General features: G+C 47.9%; 1 protein-coding gene and 1 pseudogene across 1 annotated transcript; both read right to left on the bottom strand.

The window, feature by feature from the left end:
- Positions 1 to 273: 273 nt before the first annotated feature.
- LOC101423897 (protein DBF4 homolog A pseudogene) lies at positions 274 to 984 on the bottom strand (annotated as a pseudogene).
- A 2,803-nt stretch (positions 985 to 3,787) lies between these two features.
- Positions 3,788 to 8,143, bottom strand: LOC101423461 (BPI fold-containing family A member 1-like). Its single transcript, XM_004479134.3, has 8 exons — positions 8,056 to 8,143; positions 7,912 to 7,962; positions 7,605 to 7,755; positions 6,393 to 6,494; positions 5,937 to 6,083; positions 4,860 to 4,941; positions 4,179 to 4,242; positions 3,788 to 3,828 (listed from the first exon to the last, which is right to left on the bottom strand). Exons 1-8 carry the CDS (start codon positions 8,141 to 8,143, stop codon positions 3,788 to 3,790), a joined length of 726 nt encoding a protein of 241 aa, XP_004479191.1.
- Between the last annotated feature and the right edge of the window lie 11,907 nt (positions 8,144 to 20,050).

Here is a 20,050-nt window from a genome sequence, read left to right as displayed (position 1 = left end):
TTTTCTTTTTAGGCATATCCCTTTCACATTCCACAAAATCAAAAACTTAGATAGAATATCATCAACAACTCCATACTGGTGACTCTGCGCAAAGTTTTAGTGTTGCTCACTTAGAAGGTGAGTTTTAAATCTTCCTATTTCTACAAACAACATTCACAAGATCCTTTTCTTTCCTTTTCTTTCAAATGGAGCTGAACTGGGGTTCCATCATTTTTATCACCATCTGCTTAGACTCTTAGTTTAACCTGAGTTTGCTTTTGGGTAATAGATGGTTTATACACATAAACGAACTGAAGGGCTTTGGTTCGTATCTTCTACCTTTACTAAAAGCTTTTTCAATCCTCCCTGTTCTTGTTTTCTGTGTAATAGATCTTCTCCCCACATCTCTTACAGAAGTGCTTGATTTCCTGAAGACACCGCTCCTTTCTCTTTTGTTCAGTGTTGTATCTAATGTCATCAATATGAAGAAATTTTACTCCCCAGTTTAAGACATTTGATAATATACTATTTGAAAGTATAAAATCATGGTCCTTGATAGCTTTTTCAATTATGAATTTTCCTCTGCTTAAAGACAGTGAGTCTGGAGACTTAAATGAACATCCATCATGGCTGGGATGAAGTGAAGTGATTTCTGCAGCACACACACATTCTGGCTTTGGTATAGGAGAAATTCTACCCAAGGTTTGTGCAAATTTAGCTTCCTTTTTATTTAAAATAAGTTAATTCATATCTTTGCTTAGAAATTCTTCAACTTGCCCTCCAAGATCCTTCCTGTCCTTTTGCAGTTTTTCAGATAACTAAAGTAATTTTCCCCGAAGTGGCTTATATTTGGATTTTTCTGGTTTGTTGTCACCAGTTTTTAGAGATTTCAAAGACGATCTGTTTTTTTTGTTTGTTTGTCTGTTTTGTTTGTTTTTTTTTTTTTGACTTGGATTCAACCTGGAAATGTCCTTTGCTATGAATCCTCATAGCCCCAGAGTTCATGGTAGCCGCCCAGCACCTAAGTATTGAGTTTGGATAGAGCGTTGCCCTGGGCAGTGGCAAAAGTACAGCTCTCAGGGAACTGCTGACAGGCCAGCTGCCTCGCCCATTTCTCATGTCCCCGCAGCCTGCTGTGGTTTTATTTTGACAAAAGTCTCTGGGGAAAAGGCTGTTCATCCTTTTTGAATTGATCTAATCAGGTCAAATAAAGACAGCCTTGAGAGTGGGGTGTTCGGGAGAACTACCAGGAAGGTCAAATAATGATGCTTCTCTATGTTTGAGCCTTCGATGTCACTTCAGCCTTGTTCTGCCCCTCTGGTAGATTCCAGGCATCTGGTTTCCACTGTGATTGTGGGCTGCTCATTTTCAAGGGTACCATGGAGCTGGAGAGAGGGGAATGGGATTAGGGTAAATTAAGATGCCATGAGGCTGGCTGGCTCTTCGTACTGAGATTCAGTTATTTTTCTTGAATAAACACTCCTAGAATGGTGCGAGCCTTTGGTTAATTTCCAGGGTTCTGAAAAGGTAGCTTCTGACATTTTTTGTTTTTGTTTTTGTTTCGTTTTGTTTTGTTTTGGTGTGTGAGTTCCTGTTTCCTTGTTGCTTTTAGGGAAAAGAGAATTTGCAGAGGTCTTTACTCTGCTACTTTCACTGAGAGCTTCTCACAGTGGTTTTTGAAATGTGAAACAGCTGTCACTCTTAAAAGTCCTACATAAGTTTTGATTAATCTGGCCACCTGAAAGAATGTTTTGTATCCAGGGGAATCTTATATTAGTTAAGTAGGGGAGGGGGAAGACACGCCTATGAGAAGTACAGGCAAACGGTGGGAATATGGTGCCCAGAGCTGGGCTGTGGATGGGTGCCCTGCAGGAAGAGAGTCAGGCAGCGTGGACAGCAGGCAGCACGTCCTGTGATGCTGGTCCGGGTGTGTGCGTGCCTCTGCTTCTCCACCTGGATCCTGGGGGCCTTAGCTGAGGGGGGCTTTTAGTCCTGACCTAATTCCTGTCCAGAAAGGTCATGACCCGAGCAAAATCAGGTTCTGATTGCTGGTTTCTTGCCTGGAAGGTCCTTCTGCACTTGAGGCCACTGTTTAGGGAGATGTTCACATAATCATTGAGCTGCTTCCTGGAATTCAATGACTCATCTTAGGCTCAATGGTCTTTTCCTTCTGCCAGGGTGGAGGATGCTTCCTCCATTAAATTGTTCACAAGAAGATGCATGGTAGTTTCCCACAATAAACCTTATTGCTGTTCTGAACCGGGGGACTGTCCTCCTTCCACAATGCCTTGTTAGTTGGGACAATACTAGGTGGAGATAGTGGAAGTTCTGGAAGCGGTGACAGATGTTCAGCAGGGTAGGGAATGGGTGCACCATCCCTGTTTTGTTCCACTTTGGGATTAGACATCTTATCTACATTTATAATCTCAACTTCCTCCCTTCCTTTCTTTTTTCTCCTTAAAATTAGGCTTCTTCCTCCAAAAAAGTGACTCTTACCGAGTGCATTAACAATCTCTTTATTTAAAACTCCATTTCTCTAGGCCTATCTTTCTCAAGCCTTTCAGAACTGACCACTTGGAACCAGTCTGTCCTTCCTCTGATACTTTTTCCATGGCATAGTTATCATCCCCTTGCTTAGGGAACAAGTCAGCAAAGGCTGGATTCAAGGAAGCTAAAGAGCAGTGGTAGGTAACATGTATTCATTATCTTACTGGATGTCTCCCTTGGAGTCTCTCGGGCACTTCCACACAAAGTGGCCACAGCTAAAGCTATCATCTTCCTGTTAGAATCCATTCTTCCTTCCACATTCCCAATTACCCTGGGGCTCCCCAATCTAGGATGTGGATGGGAGCCACCCTCACCTACATGTCCTGGTTCTGCCTCCTGACCACCCCTCAAATCTGCTCTTTCTCTCCTTGTATGGTAACTGGCATCTTCATCTTTGCCTAGATCATGGCATCTACCCCCAATGCCCATGTCTACCCTTCTAAGGGCAAAACAGCAATCGTTCTGTAATCCACATACATAGGAAGAGTTTGTCCTGCTTAAGACCTTTAAGATCTTCAATGTAATCTTATGGCCACAACCTCCCAGGCCAAGGCTCTTCTCAGTCTATTAGGCCCAAAGTAATGATGACACATGGCAAGGCTCCCAGTACAGAGAAAAGCGAGTTTATTTGATGAGGAACATGGAATGGAGCACATGCTTGGTTGGCAAGGAGGGGGAGCAAGTCTCACGAAGAAAAGGCCTCATTGGTCTCAGGACACATGTCACCTTCTGTGGGCAGTGGGAAGTGGGGCAGGAAGTCGGAGGAGCAGCTGAAAATGGTCCTGTTAGGAGAGGACCTCAGTCAGAACGGACAATCAAGGTAACTGACACATTTTGATTTTGGCCTCCAGACAGAGGGAAGAAGACTGTGACCCTGGTGCTAGGGGTCTTGTCTCAGCCACAGGGTAGGCCATGTGTGTGTCTATGTATCCATGTGAAATGGAGTGTAGTGAGTCTGCATGTGTGTGAACACGTGTGAGTGTGCAGGTGTGACAGTGTGTGCATCCGCTTGTCTGTCTGAGTGACCAAGTGTTGGTCTGGGCATTTAAGTATGTGCCTCGGTTTGTATCCATGGCCACGTGTGTTTGCATTGTGGCTGTGTTGCTGTGCCACCTATCTCTCTCTACATGGCTGTCACTGTGCCATGTCCCCTACTGCCTTCTCCCCACAACTCCTGGGGACCTTGGGGCAGGGCAGAATCATCGGGTCCATTCAGCAGAACTCACCAGCTTGGTTGAGGTTGGGACCCTTGATGGAAGGCTTAGACCTTGATGACAATTTGCGTTCCACTGAGCAGCATGTCTGGGGGAAAAAACCAAACAGATCAGAGTGGTTGTTTTAGTGCAAAGCAAAGCTAGAGTACTCCACATTCCTGCTAGGCCAGGGGCCATGGAGTATACATTCTGTAGATCCAAGTGAGCACAGCCACCTCCTACCAAGCAGCTCAGCTGTTCTCAGTGCTGGGGCCATTTTGGGGGAGAGGTTCTATACCTCAAAATGATCTGGATAGTTCAGGGTGAAAAACTAAAATAGGGCAGAGTTGAGGCCAGAGGGATGTGGCTGTCCTTTGGTTTGCAGGGACAAAGTTCCCTGGCAGAAGTGATTGTTCCTGCAGAAGGGTAGGTAGGGAGGGTTTGGGAGCTGGTACTTACTGACAATATCATGCACAAGGGTGACATCCAGGTTGCTGAGAATGCCATTTACCAGAGGGCACACCTGACCCAGAGACAAAGTAGAGAGCCTTGTTAAGCACAGGCACCTGTCGGGAGACCTGAGGGCAACAGCATCCAAAAGAGGATTCTTTGGGGGAGATATTCTGACTTTTCTGTGACTAGAAGTGTTTCATTCTAAGTATTTCCACAGATCACATCTCCAGATTAGGCACAGAAGAAACTAAAGCTTCGAGGGAGTTGCAAAGTGCCCCAAATCACACAACATACCCAGTGGTCACTCTGTGTTACAACATGTGTTTCTAATTAGGGTGAACTTCTCTGGGAGGGGTGAATTATTTTTCACGGTTATAGGGGCCACCTAAGCATAAGCTTGATGACTGCTTGTCTGTGGCCATATAGGCTGGACAAGGAGCTTCTTGGGGCAGGTGTCAATTTCAGCTGCCGTGTGAACAAGTGCAGGACTTGGTCCAGAGCAGGAACCAATGAATGAATTTTGAAGGATGGAAAGAAGAAACATGGACCAATTGGTCAATGAACAGATTGATGGATGGAATTTACTGATCAAACTACAGGGCTCAGATTAGCTCTCCTCAGGGTCCCTTTCAACCTGAGAAGCCCTTAGATTCAAGGATTGGGAGACTTCTATTTGTTTCCACTTACCTTGCCCTGTATCAGTACAGGAAGGGCTTCAGTCAAGATCCCAGTGAGTGTGTCAATAAAATTTTGTACGACGGGAACAAGTCTGAAAGAGAAAAGCCATAGTATGATGTGGCACCTGCAGAGGCCCAAGGTTGAGATGGAGAAGTCCTCAGAGGGGCCAATCTGTCCACTTCAATCTCAGCCCTAAGTAACAGGAACTGGACCTTTTCCATCACACCCACATGCAGGTGAACACGAAGAGGACCCTTGAAGGGGCAGTTATGCCCTACGCAGCTATTCACTCAGTAGATACGTGTTGACCAAATGCATAGTTCCATAGCACAAGTAAGTGTTCAATATAAGGCTTTGTAGAATCCATACATGAATGAAAATTGCTTAGTACATGGTTATCATGAAGATTCAGCAAGATAACACATGTGAAGTATATGCTTTGTGTGATCAGTAAATGTTAGCCATGATGGGAATGACTCTTGCATATTCTGCATGATTCAGTCTCCCTGTGTGACAGGCACTATCATAACATGAAGCTGACAGGCAACTGTCATAACATGAAGCAAGCTAGTTAGTTTTCCATACTCATTTTAGCCCTTACTGAGACAAATCACATTTACATCTATGACCTTGGTAGATTCTATCGATAATTTACTACCATACTATAGAAAATTAAGTCGAGACCCAGAGTTGGGGTCAGCATTAAAGATCACTCAGGAAGTCCTCTATATTTCCCCACTCCCCTCTGAGAATCGAGGTTGGCATCCAGATCTCTTATTGACCAATGCAGTATAAATTTGGTTGGCTTGACCAAGAAGGAATAAATGACTATTACCCATCGATCTGCCCACCCATTCACACCTTTATCTATATGCCCACCCTGCCTTCCATCCATATAAACATCTAATCATTCAGCCAGCCAACCAGTCAGCCAGCCAGCCCTTCCTCCATCCCCCCACCCATCCATCTTAACCATTCTTCCACCATCTCATTCACCCATCCTCCCATTATTCATCTTTCCATCCATCCATCCATCATTCCACCCTGTTAACTCTGGTCAGGAGAAGCCATTCATTCCAGCCTCACCCATCAAGCAAGGAGATTTTCAGACTGCCAGGGAAGTGAGTGCAGCCACCAAGGACCAAGTGGCTCCCCTGCTCATCTTGCACAACTAAGAGTTCTGCAGTGGCATTCAGCTTTGCAGGCACCTCCAATAGACTTCCCAACAGGGACCTGCAAAGGAGATGGTTCTATTGGTATCTGGCCCCACCACACTCCAAGGAAGAAGGATATTTTCTCCTCAACAGAAATGCCAGCCTCAGCTCACTCCATTTTGCCCACAGCTGTCATTATCTTATTTCCCAGTAGGGGACACCAATGGGCAAAGAGGTCAAGTGAATCTCCCAAGTAATTCAACATAACAGAAAATTAGGAAGCTCAGGTCTGTAGGTTCCAACTCCCTCTTTTTGGCTACCCATGGCAGTAAGGTTCTCCCATGGTAAGTCATCCTCCCATTCCCCTTGGGGGACCACTCATGGGTACACAGTGAGGATAATGCTCAGAGGAATGTTGACATAGAGACGGTGACCATCAGGACTCTGAACAAGGCCAAGTTCAGGCAGCTGGGCATCAGTGACCTTCAAACTGTCCAGGGAGAAACATGAGGTTTTTTAGCCCTCAACCCCACTAGGGACAGAAACCACCTTTAACCCAGCATCTCCAAGGAGGAAAGTCTGAAGCAAAAGGTTCTGAATCACATGTCAGTCTTTCGCAACCTCAGTACTTGGGCAGATCTTGATTCAGACATGGCCCTCTCCTCCTTATAAATCCATGAAGTATTTCAGGGACCTTATCTGGCTTATATTTGTGTTTTGCACACCTAACTTATGAAGAAATCTTAAAAGGAAAGGGGCTCCTCCATGTTTGTTGAATTTGTAGATTGATGGGAGGGTGTGTAGTAAGTGGTGAGATGGAAGGAAATATGGGTAAGTGGATGAGTGGACATGTATGGGCAACAGGAGTAAAAACTTTAGTAGGTGTCACTCATCCTGCCATGACCTTCAGTGGTAGTTAACAATGTTTATTATGGGATTCAGGGGAGGGATGTTAGGGAGAATAAAGAAAAGATGGAATTGCATCTCTTCTCTGAGCCAGTCACTGTTTAGGTGATTTTCATTTCCCAGTCCTCCCAACAGTATGTATCAAGCATTCTCATTATGGATTCTTGCTTAGAGAGCTCTGGGCATCTGACATTAACCATCACATGCCCATTCCATGGACATCACGTTGTTCTTAGTCATATGCCAAGATAATCGTGAAGGGCAACTTACACGTCATTGCTGACATTAAGGTGACCTCTATTTGAAGAGATTCCACCGGTGGGGAGAACAACATTACTGTGGCAGAGTGGAAAGAACCTTAGCTTTGGACTTAGGTAGATTAGAACTCGGTTTCTGGTCTGTATCACTCTAGTTGTGTGAGCACTGGCACCTTTCTGGACCTCGGTTTTTCCATCCGTGAACTGGGGATTAAACTCTAAGGTTGTCATGAGGGTTAGTACATCCTGGGGACCCAGGATGTACTTCAGAACTGGGGACAATTACAAGAGGGTTGGTGGGCCCCACCAGATCGTGAGAAGCACTTCAAGACCAAGTCCAGGCCCTGTGTTCAGGCTGCTCCCTTTTCTCTCCAGGGTCCCCGTCTCCAACTGGTATTCCCTGTTGGGTTCCAAGGCCCTATTTCAGGGCAACTCACTCAATGAGGCCATTCGGAATGGAGGTCACGTCCCTAAGCAGGCCCCCAAGCAGGCCAGTCGAAGTGCCTCCTTGAGCTTTCAGGATGTCCAGGAGTGGAAGGCTTTTGAGAATGCCCAACAGATTCCCAGAGAGTAAGCCATTGCTGAGAGCTGGAAATGGAAATAAGGGTCCCCGGGGACAGAGCTGATGATTCCAGATCCTCCATCTCTAGCCCTCAGTCATCTCTGTCCTCCCACCACTTGACTGTTACCTGTGCCCTCCTGCCTGCCCCTGTGACACTGGAAAGAGATCAGACTCTGACTTACTGCTTGTCAAGCCTCCAGCAAGATCTGAGGGGACGTTGGGCAAAGCCAGGGTTGCATCCATGGATGGAGCCTGGCCCTGGGGCATATTTTCTTGGGACAGATCCCCCATGGTTGGATCCTGGACCGGGAACGGAAGCCCCGGGAGCAAAGCCAAGCCTGCCATGCCATCAAGCATGGCTGTGGTCTGGGCCAGCAGCCCACAGAAGACAACCAGGCCTCCAACTTTAAACATCTTCTCATTCAATATCTGTGGTGAGAACGATGGGTCTCATATGGTACAGTTATGAGAAAGGAATCTATAGACCCCCTGCCCCTGCCCACCTGGGATGGGGTGGTCTCTCATTTGTCTGCTCCCTAGAACACCAGGCAATGAATAGTAACAGCCGCTGAGATCAAGCATTTCTCTGCCAGGCTAAGTGCTTTCCTCTCGGTAATTGACTTAATCTTTGTCACAACTCTCACAGCTGTAACCACCATCTCATCCAGGCCTGCTTCAGGGAAAACCTGGGGCCATCGAAAGCCTTCATTGCATACGGGAACCAGGGGATCAGAGAGGGGTAGTGATTTTCCCAAGGTCATACAGCAAATCAGTGGCAGGTCTCCTAACACTCCCCTCTCCCTACATGCAAATGGCCACTCATACACATTGTCTCTTTAGGCCTTTCTCCTCTCTCTCCAGCTGACCTGGATGAACTTCTTGGGCAGCCTTTCAGATTGGGCTATCTTTGCTCCAGCCCTTTCCCAGATATGGTTAATCTTCTCACAGGCCGATTTGCTAGCCAGGAAAGATGTTAGAAACCAGAGCTGATACCTATACTTTGGAGATGACTGACTAATTTGGGCAAAATTCCACCAATTGGCCAATTCAGCCAGAGCTCCATCATTGTTGTGGTCATTTGGGATCAAGAGGTCTTTTTGGTCCAAAGAACCAGTTGGGACCCTCTGGGGAGGGTAGTTTTCTTCGGAGGCTTTGCATCTCTTTTGGGCAGCAGGCTTTAAGAATCCAATGGAAGCTAAGGGCCCTAATCCTGGAAAAATGCATCCTAATATACAAAGTTGGGTGGATAATTTAGAAGCTTCTTGAATGCTCTGAAACCTCATTGGCAACCTCAGTTTAAGACTCTTGCCTTTGAGATTTTGATTTAGGATATGAATAACACTCTGTGAGAGAGTTTTATCCTTGAAAATTTAGATGTTTACCCTTGCAGCCACGTGCTTCCTATTGCCATGAAATTGCCTGCTGTAGAACATTTCTACATCAATGTGACCAGTCTCCTGGGAAAGCAGAGTGAATGGCTACCCCCAACTGCAAATGGCCAAAAGGAAGTCCTGCTTCCTGGAAAGGCCCCCAGTGAGGGACCCTCTGTGCAGTCTACCAGGACCCGTCTGGCAGCCAGGAGCCCTGGCATCCCTGCCACCCAGGGTAGAGAGGGGAGAGGAGCAGGCAGGGCTCACCTGGACTTCAGAGAGGTCTCGCAGCTGTCTTGGTCGCCTCTTCCCTCTCCTGCTGTGTTGGCCCAAGAGGCAGCCTCTTTTATAGGGTGGGGATCAGGAAATGTTTGATCAGATGATGGGTTTCTAGATCATTCAAAAGTCTACAGTCTGGTGGTGCTTTTTAGGGCTCTCCAAAGTAAATAATTGCCAATTGCATTAGCAGGTTGCCCAGCTAAGCTACTTGACTGACAAATTAAACAGAAAAACTTGAGATGGGGATGTTACTCAAGACCTTGTGGCTTTATGAACAGGGACCCATGCTCTGAGGTGGCCTGGAAGACGGTGTTTGGAACAGTAGGGAGACAGGGTGCAGCCCAGGCAGGACCCTCTGTCTCTAATCTGGGCCCTTTCCCATTTCTGGCCCAGTTCTTTTCTTTGACCCGAGGGCTCTTGCTCACAAAGTGTCAAAAAGAGTAAAACTGAATCTGACTTCTTTACCTCTGGCATGTCTCTCAATTCCAGGGCAGGGGTCTTGTTTTTTCTAAGCCCCCGTTGTAGGACAGTCACATGCCAGGGGCCATATGTCCTCCCTACAACCCTGGGAGGCTTCCCTGCTCCTCATTTACAGGAGAGGAAGCTGAGACTTGTCTAAAGACGCAGAGATTTGGCCGAGCCAGAACTCAAGTCATTAGCTAGTAATGACAGCGAAATCAAGGCCGACAGCGAGAGTTTGCTGAGCTCTCTCAATGTTGTCCACACAGCATCTCACGGATGCTCAGGACCCCCTGGGAGGAGGGGATGAGCACTCCCTCTTGCAAGCGGGAAACTGAGGCTCAAAGGGTGAGAGGAGCTGGAGTGGAGCCTAAGCATTCCTGCTCCAGGCTTTCTCTTTGTCACTGTGCTGAGAGAAGAAGACGCTTCCTCACACACCCACCATTTGCTTTCCCTTGTTGGTGAATTTCGTGCTCTCAAGCTTCCCGTGTGCCTATCCTGGAGAATTCTTCTAAGGGTCCCAGGCCTGAGGGCCCTTCCTTCTTGGTCTCTATCTTTAAACTGTCTTCTCAGTGAAGGAGAAGGCATCTGTCCCACCAGTTGGGTGTTTGGAGTCTATTGCACAGATGAAAAAGCTCAAGCACAGAGGCCAAGGTCTTGGGCCAGTGAGAGCAGACCTCACTCTGTAAAACTTCATACTTTATAAGTAAAACAGAGGGGAGGAGAAAATGCACATTTATTGAGTACCTACTTTGTGCCAGGTGCTTTCCATATTTGAACCTCAACTTTGTCAGGAGTGGTTGGTATTTTTGCCCCTTTATGTGGAGACCAAGGTTCAGAGAAGGCTGACTACTTCCTAAGGACACACAGCAAGTAAGTGATGGAGTCAGAATTGACCCCGTGTCTGTCTGACTTTCCTGTATTCAGAGAGCCCTGCTGGAGCCATGCTGCCTTCCCCTCATGTGGGAACTTGGCTGTGCCTGTGAGAGCCCAGGAGATGCTTCCAAGGCCCTGGGCAGTGGCTCATTTGAACTCAATTACCCATTCAAGGTGTTCTGGACTCTTCCCACATCCTGTATGTGGTCAGTCATCTGAAAATTAGGGGCCCTGCTCTTTGTTAGCTTGGTAACAACTCTTGTGGGTTGGGTCAAGTTACCACTTCCCTTGTGGTGATCGAAGAGGTAAGTCAAGGCACTGACTCAAGTCTATGTAGCCAGCTAATACATAGCTTACATTCCCTGGCTTTAAGTCAGTAGGCTGTGTACGTGACATGGCAAAAAGAAAATGCATTTGGGAGCAGAGAGCCCTGACTCAAATCCTGTAGCCCTGGGCTAATCACTCTGATCCTTTATTGGGGGATAATGTTTGGGTGGCAAATAAGAATCTCAGTTCCTCAACATAGATGTTCTTAAAGTATTCTTTATTTGTCTACGGTTTATTTTAATTGCATTTCAGATGTGATTTTTTCCTTGCTGTTCCAGAGGTTTCATATGTGCCAGGGCATTCAAAGGGGGCTGCCTTTTGCCTGTTGTTGATTGGAAATATCAAAACATCTACTTGTCCCAGATCGCCAAGACCTGAACCATCCCTCCTGCATGAAAGACCCCTTCATATTTAGCATTTCCTTCTACTCCCTCATTAGAGAACATTGTTCTATCGAGGATTCCCTGGGCCTCCTGCAGGACCGTGGGAGGCTTCACCAGCCCACTCCCCTAGTCCTCCAGTTAACTGTCTCTCCCTGAAGTCTTGTCAACTCTCCTAGTTCTGGAAAGGAACATGGGCACAGACGGCCTCTCTTCTTGAATTGTGCATGTCTGCTTGGGTTTCTGGAGCCTTCCTTCCCTGCCAGGGTTTGCCTAGGAGGTGGCAGGGCCATGGGCACCCATTGCAGCTACGGCCTCTTCAATTGCTCTTGGAATCTCACAAACCACCAGTCTTGCATGGGAAATTTTTCTAGTCTTGGGGTCAGGAAGCCTTGCTTTGACTCACTCCAGAATTGTTAGTTCAAGGACTCCTATGCTCTGTGTTTTGAACAGAACAAAATCCAGGCTTTAAAAGATTACTTGAAAAATTAATATATTGCAAAATAGAATTTTGCCTTTTGGGGTACAGTTCTATGATTTTTAACACATTTAGTTTAGTAACCATAATATGCCAAAATCAGAATAGTTACCATTACCCCAAAAACTCCTCCATGCTATCCTTTTTAGTCATAGCCCTCCCCCCACCCATAACCCTTGGAAACCACTGACTTGTTCTCTGTCACTCTAGTTTTCCAAAACTTTCTCTCTGCCTCTCCTGGAATTGCTCTTACTTAAAACCACAGGTGCTGTGTGTTCTACCAGCTTGAGTAGGGGAAGGGTCAATGGGTATAAGGAAACATGGAAAAGACAAGCTGTCATGCCAAGACATTGTTTTTCCACATTGGTGACATCTGTAGCTTCCCCATGCCTTTCTCAGAAACTGTGGATGGTGCCCCTTTCTTTGTACGTAATAGATTGTGATTGCATTTGGGAGCCCATACAGGCGTTCTTTTGTGAATGAAGAGGTCCATTTTTAAAGGCAGATATTTTATCAAGGGCTCTGGCCTATCCTAGCTCTACTCTCCAGATCTTGGGGTGCTGGCCCTGTTCCCTGGGAGCAAATTTAAGGAGGAGCCTGAGTTTGGGACGTGTGGTCTTTTGATGGGCTTGGAAACTCCAATGGCTTTGTTAGGGGGAAAAGGACAAAAGGTTCTCAGAGAGTAGGGCCTCTCCACTTTTATGAGAAAATTTATTTTCTTAAACAGAGGTTGCTTAAGGCTAGTTTTATTTGCATTGGAGACAAATCTTCCCACCTGCACTAAGCGTCCCCAATAGTAGTAACAATAATTTTTAATTGAGCATTAGAGCTTTACCGGTAACAATCCTGTGGGGAAACTGAGGCACAGGGAGGACAGTGACATGCCTGCGGTTACCTCAGCTAGCAAGAAGTGAAGCCAGGCAGTCATTGGGGCCTGTCCGGCTTTAGTGTCTTAACTCCATGAGCAAATTTCAATCACAGAGTTTGAATCAGTGGGTACCATAGGAAGCAGATGTGGCTCAGTCAACTGGCTTCCCGCCTACCACATGGGAGGCTGCTGGTTCAGATCCCGGTGCCAATGCCAGGAGCGTTCACACTGAAACTCCTTCCAAACAAGATTTAATTATCAGCTTCTTGTTGCTTTTCCTTCACTAGACTGTGAGCCACGTGAGGGTATGGACTGATTCTGTTTATCTGCATCTGGAATAGTGTGATACCACGTTGGTCCCTGCTGAAGGTTTGGGTGGCTTGGTGGGCACATCCCACTTGGTGCTGGTCCCTCTGCTGCTGCAACTCTCCTAGGGGGCAATAATGGCATCATGACAGGGGCACCTCTAATGTGTTCTCAGAGGATGTGCGGCCACCCTTTGGCAAGCCTCAGGGGGCTCCAGTGGGGGTCTCACCTCTTCTGGCCATCACTGGCCACTCCTGAGGGTTCCCACCTTGCTAGATGCAGACACTCATCCATGAGGCTTTTCAACAGTTTCACATGCAGCTGCCTGAGGATGTTGTCGATCAGAGGACACACCTGGGCCATCAGCACAGAGAGAAGGGTTGGGTCAGGGCTAGAAAGAGGAATCTGGAGTGTCTGTGGCTGGAAGTTACAGTGCTGGGCTTCCAGCAGGGATCAGGCCAAGAGGGGCTCCTTTGTATTGAGCACTGATTGTGTGCAAGGCACTTCCAGAGGATTGTCTCCCTCAGACATTGTGAAAACCCCATGAGATAGGGACTATGATGGTTCCCAAGCTGCAGGTGGGGAAACTGAGGCTCAGAGAGGCTAAGTCACTTGCTCAAGCATACACAGCTGGTAGATGGCACAAGTGGAATTTGAATTGAGATTTTTTTCAGCTGAAGGTGTGACACCCTTTTGCTAAATTGCCAATATATATGCTCTGACTCCCAGACACAAGAATGTCAAGGGAAAATATGTCTACCAGGTGAGGGATAATTCCTTCTAGGATCTCTCTGATTTGCAGAAAAATATTTTGTGTTTGGCAGGATATCCCTAGAAGGACAGGTGGGTAGACAGAACAAACAAATACAGGACTTCCCAAAGCCAGGTGCTATGTGTCAGGTATAACTTACACAGTTATTTACCCCTCAGCCAGCTGCTTGCAAGAGGAACCATTGTCAGCAACAAAGGCTAACCCAGAGAAGGGGGGTGATTAGCCTGAGGTCATTCAGCCAGTAAGTGCTGGTTAGATTAGAAGAACCAGGGCCAGGAGAGCACCTACACCGGTGCCTGTGAGCATCTCATGTAGCCTGGGCACTCAGTGATTGTCTGATAAATATGCGAGTGGACATTCACTGAGCCTTAGTTGTATTCAGAATTCTGGGCTTTTGGAGGTGAATTGGACCAATCCTCCTCTTGAGGGACTCAGAGTCTGTTGTGGGTGACAGATGTGGCCAGTCAGCCTACAGATCTTCATTAAGCTCTAGTTTTTCTGTCTGGGTCACCACTGTATCCCTTGCCTCAAGCCCAGGGCCTGGAACATAGTAGATACTTAGCAAATATTTGTTAAATGGAGGAGAGATGAGTTTTAGAAAAGAGCAGGGCATTCTGGTGAGGGATCAGCATGTGTGAAGGCTTGGTGGTGTGAAAATGCAGGACGTGTGGACGGGTGGGTCCTTCCAAGAGACTGGAGGGCAAATGGTTGCAGAGTCAGGCCAGGAGTGACTTTGGGAGCGTGCATTTCATCGAGAGGGCATTGGAGAACCACTGGAGGGCATGGAGCAGGGGCTGGGAGGTGGCTAGTTCTCCTAGAAAATCAATTCTGCTGCCAAGTGGAGAATGGAGATAAGGTGAGCTGCGAGTCAGGGAATCCTGGGAGGAGGCTAGGAGCTGGGCAGTAACTAAGGGGATGGACAGGAAAGAGGAACCGAGGACCACCAAATCACTGAGGGGCTGTGGGGAGCAAGGAGGCAGAACCTGGTTCCTGGCAGGGTGAAAGAGCCATACTGGGATGGGGGCACAGAAGGGGGAGCAGACCCAGGGAAAGATGAGATCTGCTCTAGCCTCATCCAGGAGGTGATGGAGAGGCGAGGCTGCAGCCCGGGCAGTAGGGAAGGGGGCCCAGCCCTGGGGAGGGGTTACCAGTGCCCCACTCAGTTAGGACTGTCACGCGGATGCTGCTGGGTTCCGCGCAACAATTGCCCATCACCAGATCTCTCAGGTCGAATTCATCTTTTTCCAGCCAGGATTCAGCCATGAGATTCATGTGTGAGCGCATCAGTACAATCTTCTTGTTGTGGGGCCTGGGGATGAAAGCGAGGAAGAAGAGTCCAGAGGAGATAAGAGCAGAGGAAGCAGAAGCAGCAGCAGGACCCGGGCTCTTCCCTTCTGTGGGGCAAAGGCAGCCACCGCCCAGGGGCCCCGCTTCTCTTCCCCAGATGTTAAAACCTCAAGTCGGCCATTAAGGAGAAAACCACGAGTATCCAGAGTGGCTTTGGAAAATCCTTTCAATAGATCAGATTAGGGGCCTTTGGAAATTCAGAAGTTGCTAACTCATGTTTCTTGAAAATCTTCATCATTTAGCTGTGGCCTCTCTTTCTCTGGGTCAAGTGGACTTGACAGGAGAGTTTGGCTAGGAGGGAAGAGGGACAAGGTAACTAAAATTGTCCTCTTTCTTTTCTGTAACCGAGCCCCGTGGAGGGGCTTAAATGAGCAAACGGTGGCCTGCCCTGACCAGTGATCTCCAAGGCTCAGAGGCATGAAGTGACACACAGCAGGCGAGGACAGAGGCCAGGCATGTGGCCCAGGTTGGGGTTGGAAAGATCTGGGCTCCCCAGGTGGCCAAACCCCCTCCCCCTCCACTCCACACTAACACTCAGGCTCCCAGGGAGCAGGGAGGGCCTTACAGACCCCTTCAGTGGGACTCACAGTCTAAATTCCATGTCAAATTCAAGAGAAATTTCTGACGAAAACCACTCCTTGTGGAAAGACAGCCAGACCCTGACGTAGTCCAGCTGGATGTTGGTGACATTGATGCTGCGCCGGGAAGAGCGGAGGTCCTCATGGACCCTGGGCCTCGGATGGGCAAGGCCGTGTGCCGAAGAGCTTCAGGGGGTCCTGGTAGTGGCTTTGGAGTCAGAGCCTTTAACAGACGCCCTGGGCCAGAGCCTCCGACAGGCACCGGGTGGCGAGCTGGCCAGTGCGTGCCCTGGCTCCACGTGACTGAGCTGTGCAGCCCACGGGCAGCTGCTGCTGAGCTGCCGGCCCAGACGGAGCCTCCTCCTCTCAGGACACAGCTCCACCCTCCACCCCATGCCCCATCAAAGGCCCAGGAGCTGCACTGACTTCTTTCCATCCCTCACTGCCCTTCCCCACCTTCCCCGACTCAACCCATCAGCAGATCACACTGGCTCCACTGTAAAACCTGGTCTGACTTTGGCCACTTCCCTTATCGCTGACACTTTCACCTGGCCCAGGTCACCATCGCCTCTAGCCTGGAGGTGTTCCCACCTTCTGCCTGGGCTCCCTGCCACGATCTTGGCCTCCCTACAACCATTCTCCACGGGGCACCAGAGGGGTCCTAACACTTTCCTGCTCTGTGACATCCTCCACTCGTTTCCCATTGCCCTTGGAATAAAATCTGAATCCCCATCCCAGCTGCTGAGGCCCTACAGGGTCCGGCCCATATTTGCCTCAGCAGTACCATCTCCTACTGCTCTCTCTCTTGCTCACCAGCCATGAAGGGCTTTTTCTTCCTTCAATACACCACACTCTTACCTACCCCAGGGCCTTTGCACTGACTGCCCCCTCCACCCAACATGCTCTCCCCCTGTCCTTTGTGTGCCCACTCCCTTCTCTTCACTCAAGGTTCTACTCAAGGGTCTCCTCTTCACAATGGACCTCTTGATCAGCCCCCTCCCTGTAACCCCTTGCCTTCCTAAATTTGTATTTACATTTCCTTCCACCTGAAATCAATTGTTTCCTTTCTTGGCCTATCTCACTAACTAGAATGTAAGATCTCAAAAGGCAGGGACCATGTCTTGTTCGTTGCCCAGACCCTGGTACACACTAGGTGCTCAATGAATAATTTTAACAATTGTTAAGGGCATGAATGAAGGGAAGTGGTTGTGGCTGCACATCTCATCCAGCAGCCCTGCTGGAGAGAAGGAGGGATTCGAACTAGAGAGAAAGGAGCTCGAGGGCAGGGCGGGCTGTTACAGTGGTGTTGCCGTGGCCCATCTTTGGGACCCAGGAGGCTGAGGACCTTCTTGGGACTGAGCGGAGGAGCTGAAATGGAAGGGAGCAGGACAGGCCCAGTTCTGTGAGGTCAAGCAGAGCAACAAATTTTTTTTTTTTTTTTTTTAAAGATTTATTTATTTATTTAATTTCCCCCTCTCCCCTGGTTGTCTGTTCTTGGTGTCTATTTGCTGCGTCTTGTTTCTTTGTCTGCTTCTGTTGTCGTCAGCGGCACAGGAAGTGTGGGCGGCGCCATTCCTGGGCAGGCTGCTCTTTCTTTTCACGCTGGGCGGCTCTCCTCACGGGCGCACTCCTTGCGCGTGGGGCTCCCCCACGCGGGGGACACCCTTGCGTGGCAAGGCACTCCTTGCGTGCCTCAGCAGTGCACATGGCCACAGAGCAACAAATTTTGATCCATCCCCTCTGTTCACCAGAGAAGTGGCTGTCTGAGACTTAATCCTCACAACTACTTCTGGAGGGAGGACGTACAATTATTATGCCCATTGCCCTGATGAAAACTCAAGGCTGACACTCAGAGAGCTCAGATGCCTGACCACACCCACATGGTTATCATAGAGGAGGGATGTCATGCCTGATAGAAGCCTGAGCTTTATGGTAACTACATGTTTACCGAGCATGTGCTCTGGGTACCATTTTGTAGGTGAGGCTTTGTGGGGGTGAAGCAATTTAATCAAGGTTGGTGGCAGAGGTAGGATTTAAACTCAGACACTTTTATGCCTGAGCCTTCTCTTCACTTCGCCTTGCCTTAATTCTCCCCAAAGCCCCATGCAGTGGCCCACCCCAAACCCCCATCCTTGCATTGGGTCCTCCAGCCCCTCTTCTGACACTCTGCCTTCCTTTCCCTCTCACAGGCCTTGTACGTCCACAGACCTGCACCCCGTTTGAGCCTATCCTCTGACCCAGAGGCCTCTGGAGGCCCAAGGCTATGGGTGGGCCTTGGGTCTCACCTGCCTTTTTGGCCCTGCTGGATGTTCATGCTGCCGATCAGCCAGCCCACCACACCCAGGGCCCTTGCCCCGAGTCCTTCAAGCTGTCCAGGAGGTGGATATTCTGGATTCGGCCCTCTGCATTGTGGTTCATGAGGCCCTGGGCAATAATTGGAAATAGAGAGTGTCATGGTAAAGGGAGGATAGAGTCAAGGGGCCAGTGGCATTTGGTGCACCACCTCTTGGCTGAATGGTTGGGGTGTGACACCCCTTCTCTGTGAACAGCCTTCCTAAATTACGGGATTATGCTCTGCAGTACTGATGTGGAGAAGAACACACACTGTCCCAGCAGAGGGTCTGTGTGATGGTTAGTCTAATGTATCAATGTGGCCGGTAATGGTGCCCAGTTGTTTGGTCAAGCAAACACTGGGCTAATTGTAATACAAGGACATTTCATGGACTTTAGTCATCAGTAAATTGATTGCATAGATGATTGATTACATTTCCAATCAACCAAGGATTTGCCATCAGCAATGAGTCACATCTTATCCAAACAGTTGAAGGGCTTAAAGGAGAAAGTGATTTCAACATTCAGAGAAAGAATTCTCTGCAAAGCTCCACTTTGCACAGCCAACATCTCCTGGGGACTCATCAAGGGCTTTCATCAGAAGGCCTGGTTTGCAGTCTGCCCTGTGGAGTTTGGACTTGTGCATCCCCAGGGTCAAGTGAGAGAATTTTATAAAATTTTGTACTATTTACGAATATCTCTTGTCACTTCTATTTCCCTAGAAACCCTGACTAATACAATCTGGCAGGCAAGAGCTATGTAAAGGAGATGTTTCCAGTGAAAGTTCATCCAGCCTGGAGCTCAGAGCTGAACATGCAAATCACAATACGTGTAGTTGAGAGAGAAAAATAGGTGAGTTAATAGGGAGAGAAAAATTTAAATCCCCCCACATCATACCTAGAATCAATTACAAGACTGAGTGGAGCTTCCTGCGGAAAGAATGAATCACAAAAAGAAAGGAGATTTTAAAAGCTATGGACAGGCTTAAGTCCTGCCTCTCCCTGCTCTAGACCCCTTTACACAGGATGGGCTCCCAGATCTGACCGAGCACAGAGCTCAACACAGAACACATTTATTTCACTGACTTGACCCTCCCTGTAGTCAGACCCCACATTGAGACTATGGGTTAGTTAGTTAATTAGTTATTTGGGAGCAGCAGAAACCATTGTTACAATCCCCCTCCTCCAAGACCAGCCCCCACACCACCTTTGAGCACATCATGTCTTTGCCCCCTACAAGAGGCAAGTGTGTCTGGAGTCACAGATTTAGTTTTAAATCTTGGCTGTGTCATCACTCTGGTCTTGATTTCCGCATCTGTATAATGAGGGCAACAATCGTACCCCTCAAAGACATTTTGTGAATAGTGAAACCATTCACCCATTCATTCATCTAACAGATATCCTTTGATTATCTGATGCATGTCAGATCCTGTACTGGGCATTAAAACAAATAAGTTTTTTGTCTAGCAGGAGAGACATACATGAACCAAATAGTTCTAAGGAAAATGTGAAACTCCTTTGCTTAAAAAACTTTTTTCTTTTATACCAGTAAAAAGAATTTATTGGGAAATAGGGGAAAAGAACAGAGCTTGCTGAGAAATGGGAGAAGACAGAAATATGCATTGAGATTCAGTGTGGGTTCCTCTAGGCAGAGAGACTGAACTTTGGTTTGTGAGGTCACCTTTTCAGCTATGACTTATTCATCCCCTTGCCAATGCTAAGGGGAGGGGCCCCAGCTGTTATTGGTTACCCCACCAATGGTGGGGGCCAATGGTAAGACCTGTTTGGAATATCTGGGGCCTCCCCTTGCCCCTGGAAAGAGTCCCAACTGGTTCCTCAAGGTTGAGGTCAAGGTCTTGGCAGCATCTCACAGCTATGTTGTCTGTCAGTCATGTTGTCTGTCATAAATTGTTTTTAAAATTTCCATTTCTGTTTGCTTTTAACCACTTTT

Source organism: Dasypus novemcinctus, chromosome 24 (assembly GCF_030445035.2).
Source record: "Dasypus novemcinctus isolate mDasNov1 chromosome 24, mDasNov1.1.hap2, whole genome shotgun sequence".
Classification (NCBI taxonomy): Eukaryota; Metazoa; Chordata; class Mammalia; order Cingulata; family Dasypodidae; genus Dasypus; species Dasypus novemcinctus.
Note: the sequence above shows the minus strand (reverse complement) of the source record. Positions and strands in the feature narration are given on the sequence as shown.

Coding starts and splice junctions, on each gene's coding strand:
- LOC101423461 (XM_004479134.3), bottom strand. CDS start 8,143: ATGTTTAAAGTTGGAGGCCTGGTTGTCTTCTGTGGGCTGCTGGCCCAG. Junction 6,495..7,604: donor ATTCCGAATGGCCTCATTGA/GTGAGTTGCCCT, acceptor CTCCCTGGACAG/TTTGAAGGTCACTGATGCCC. Junction 4,942..5,936: donor AAAATCTCCTTGCTTGATGG/GTGAGGCTGGAA, acceptor TTTCTCTTTCAG/ACTTGTTCCCGTCGTACAAA.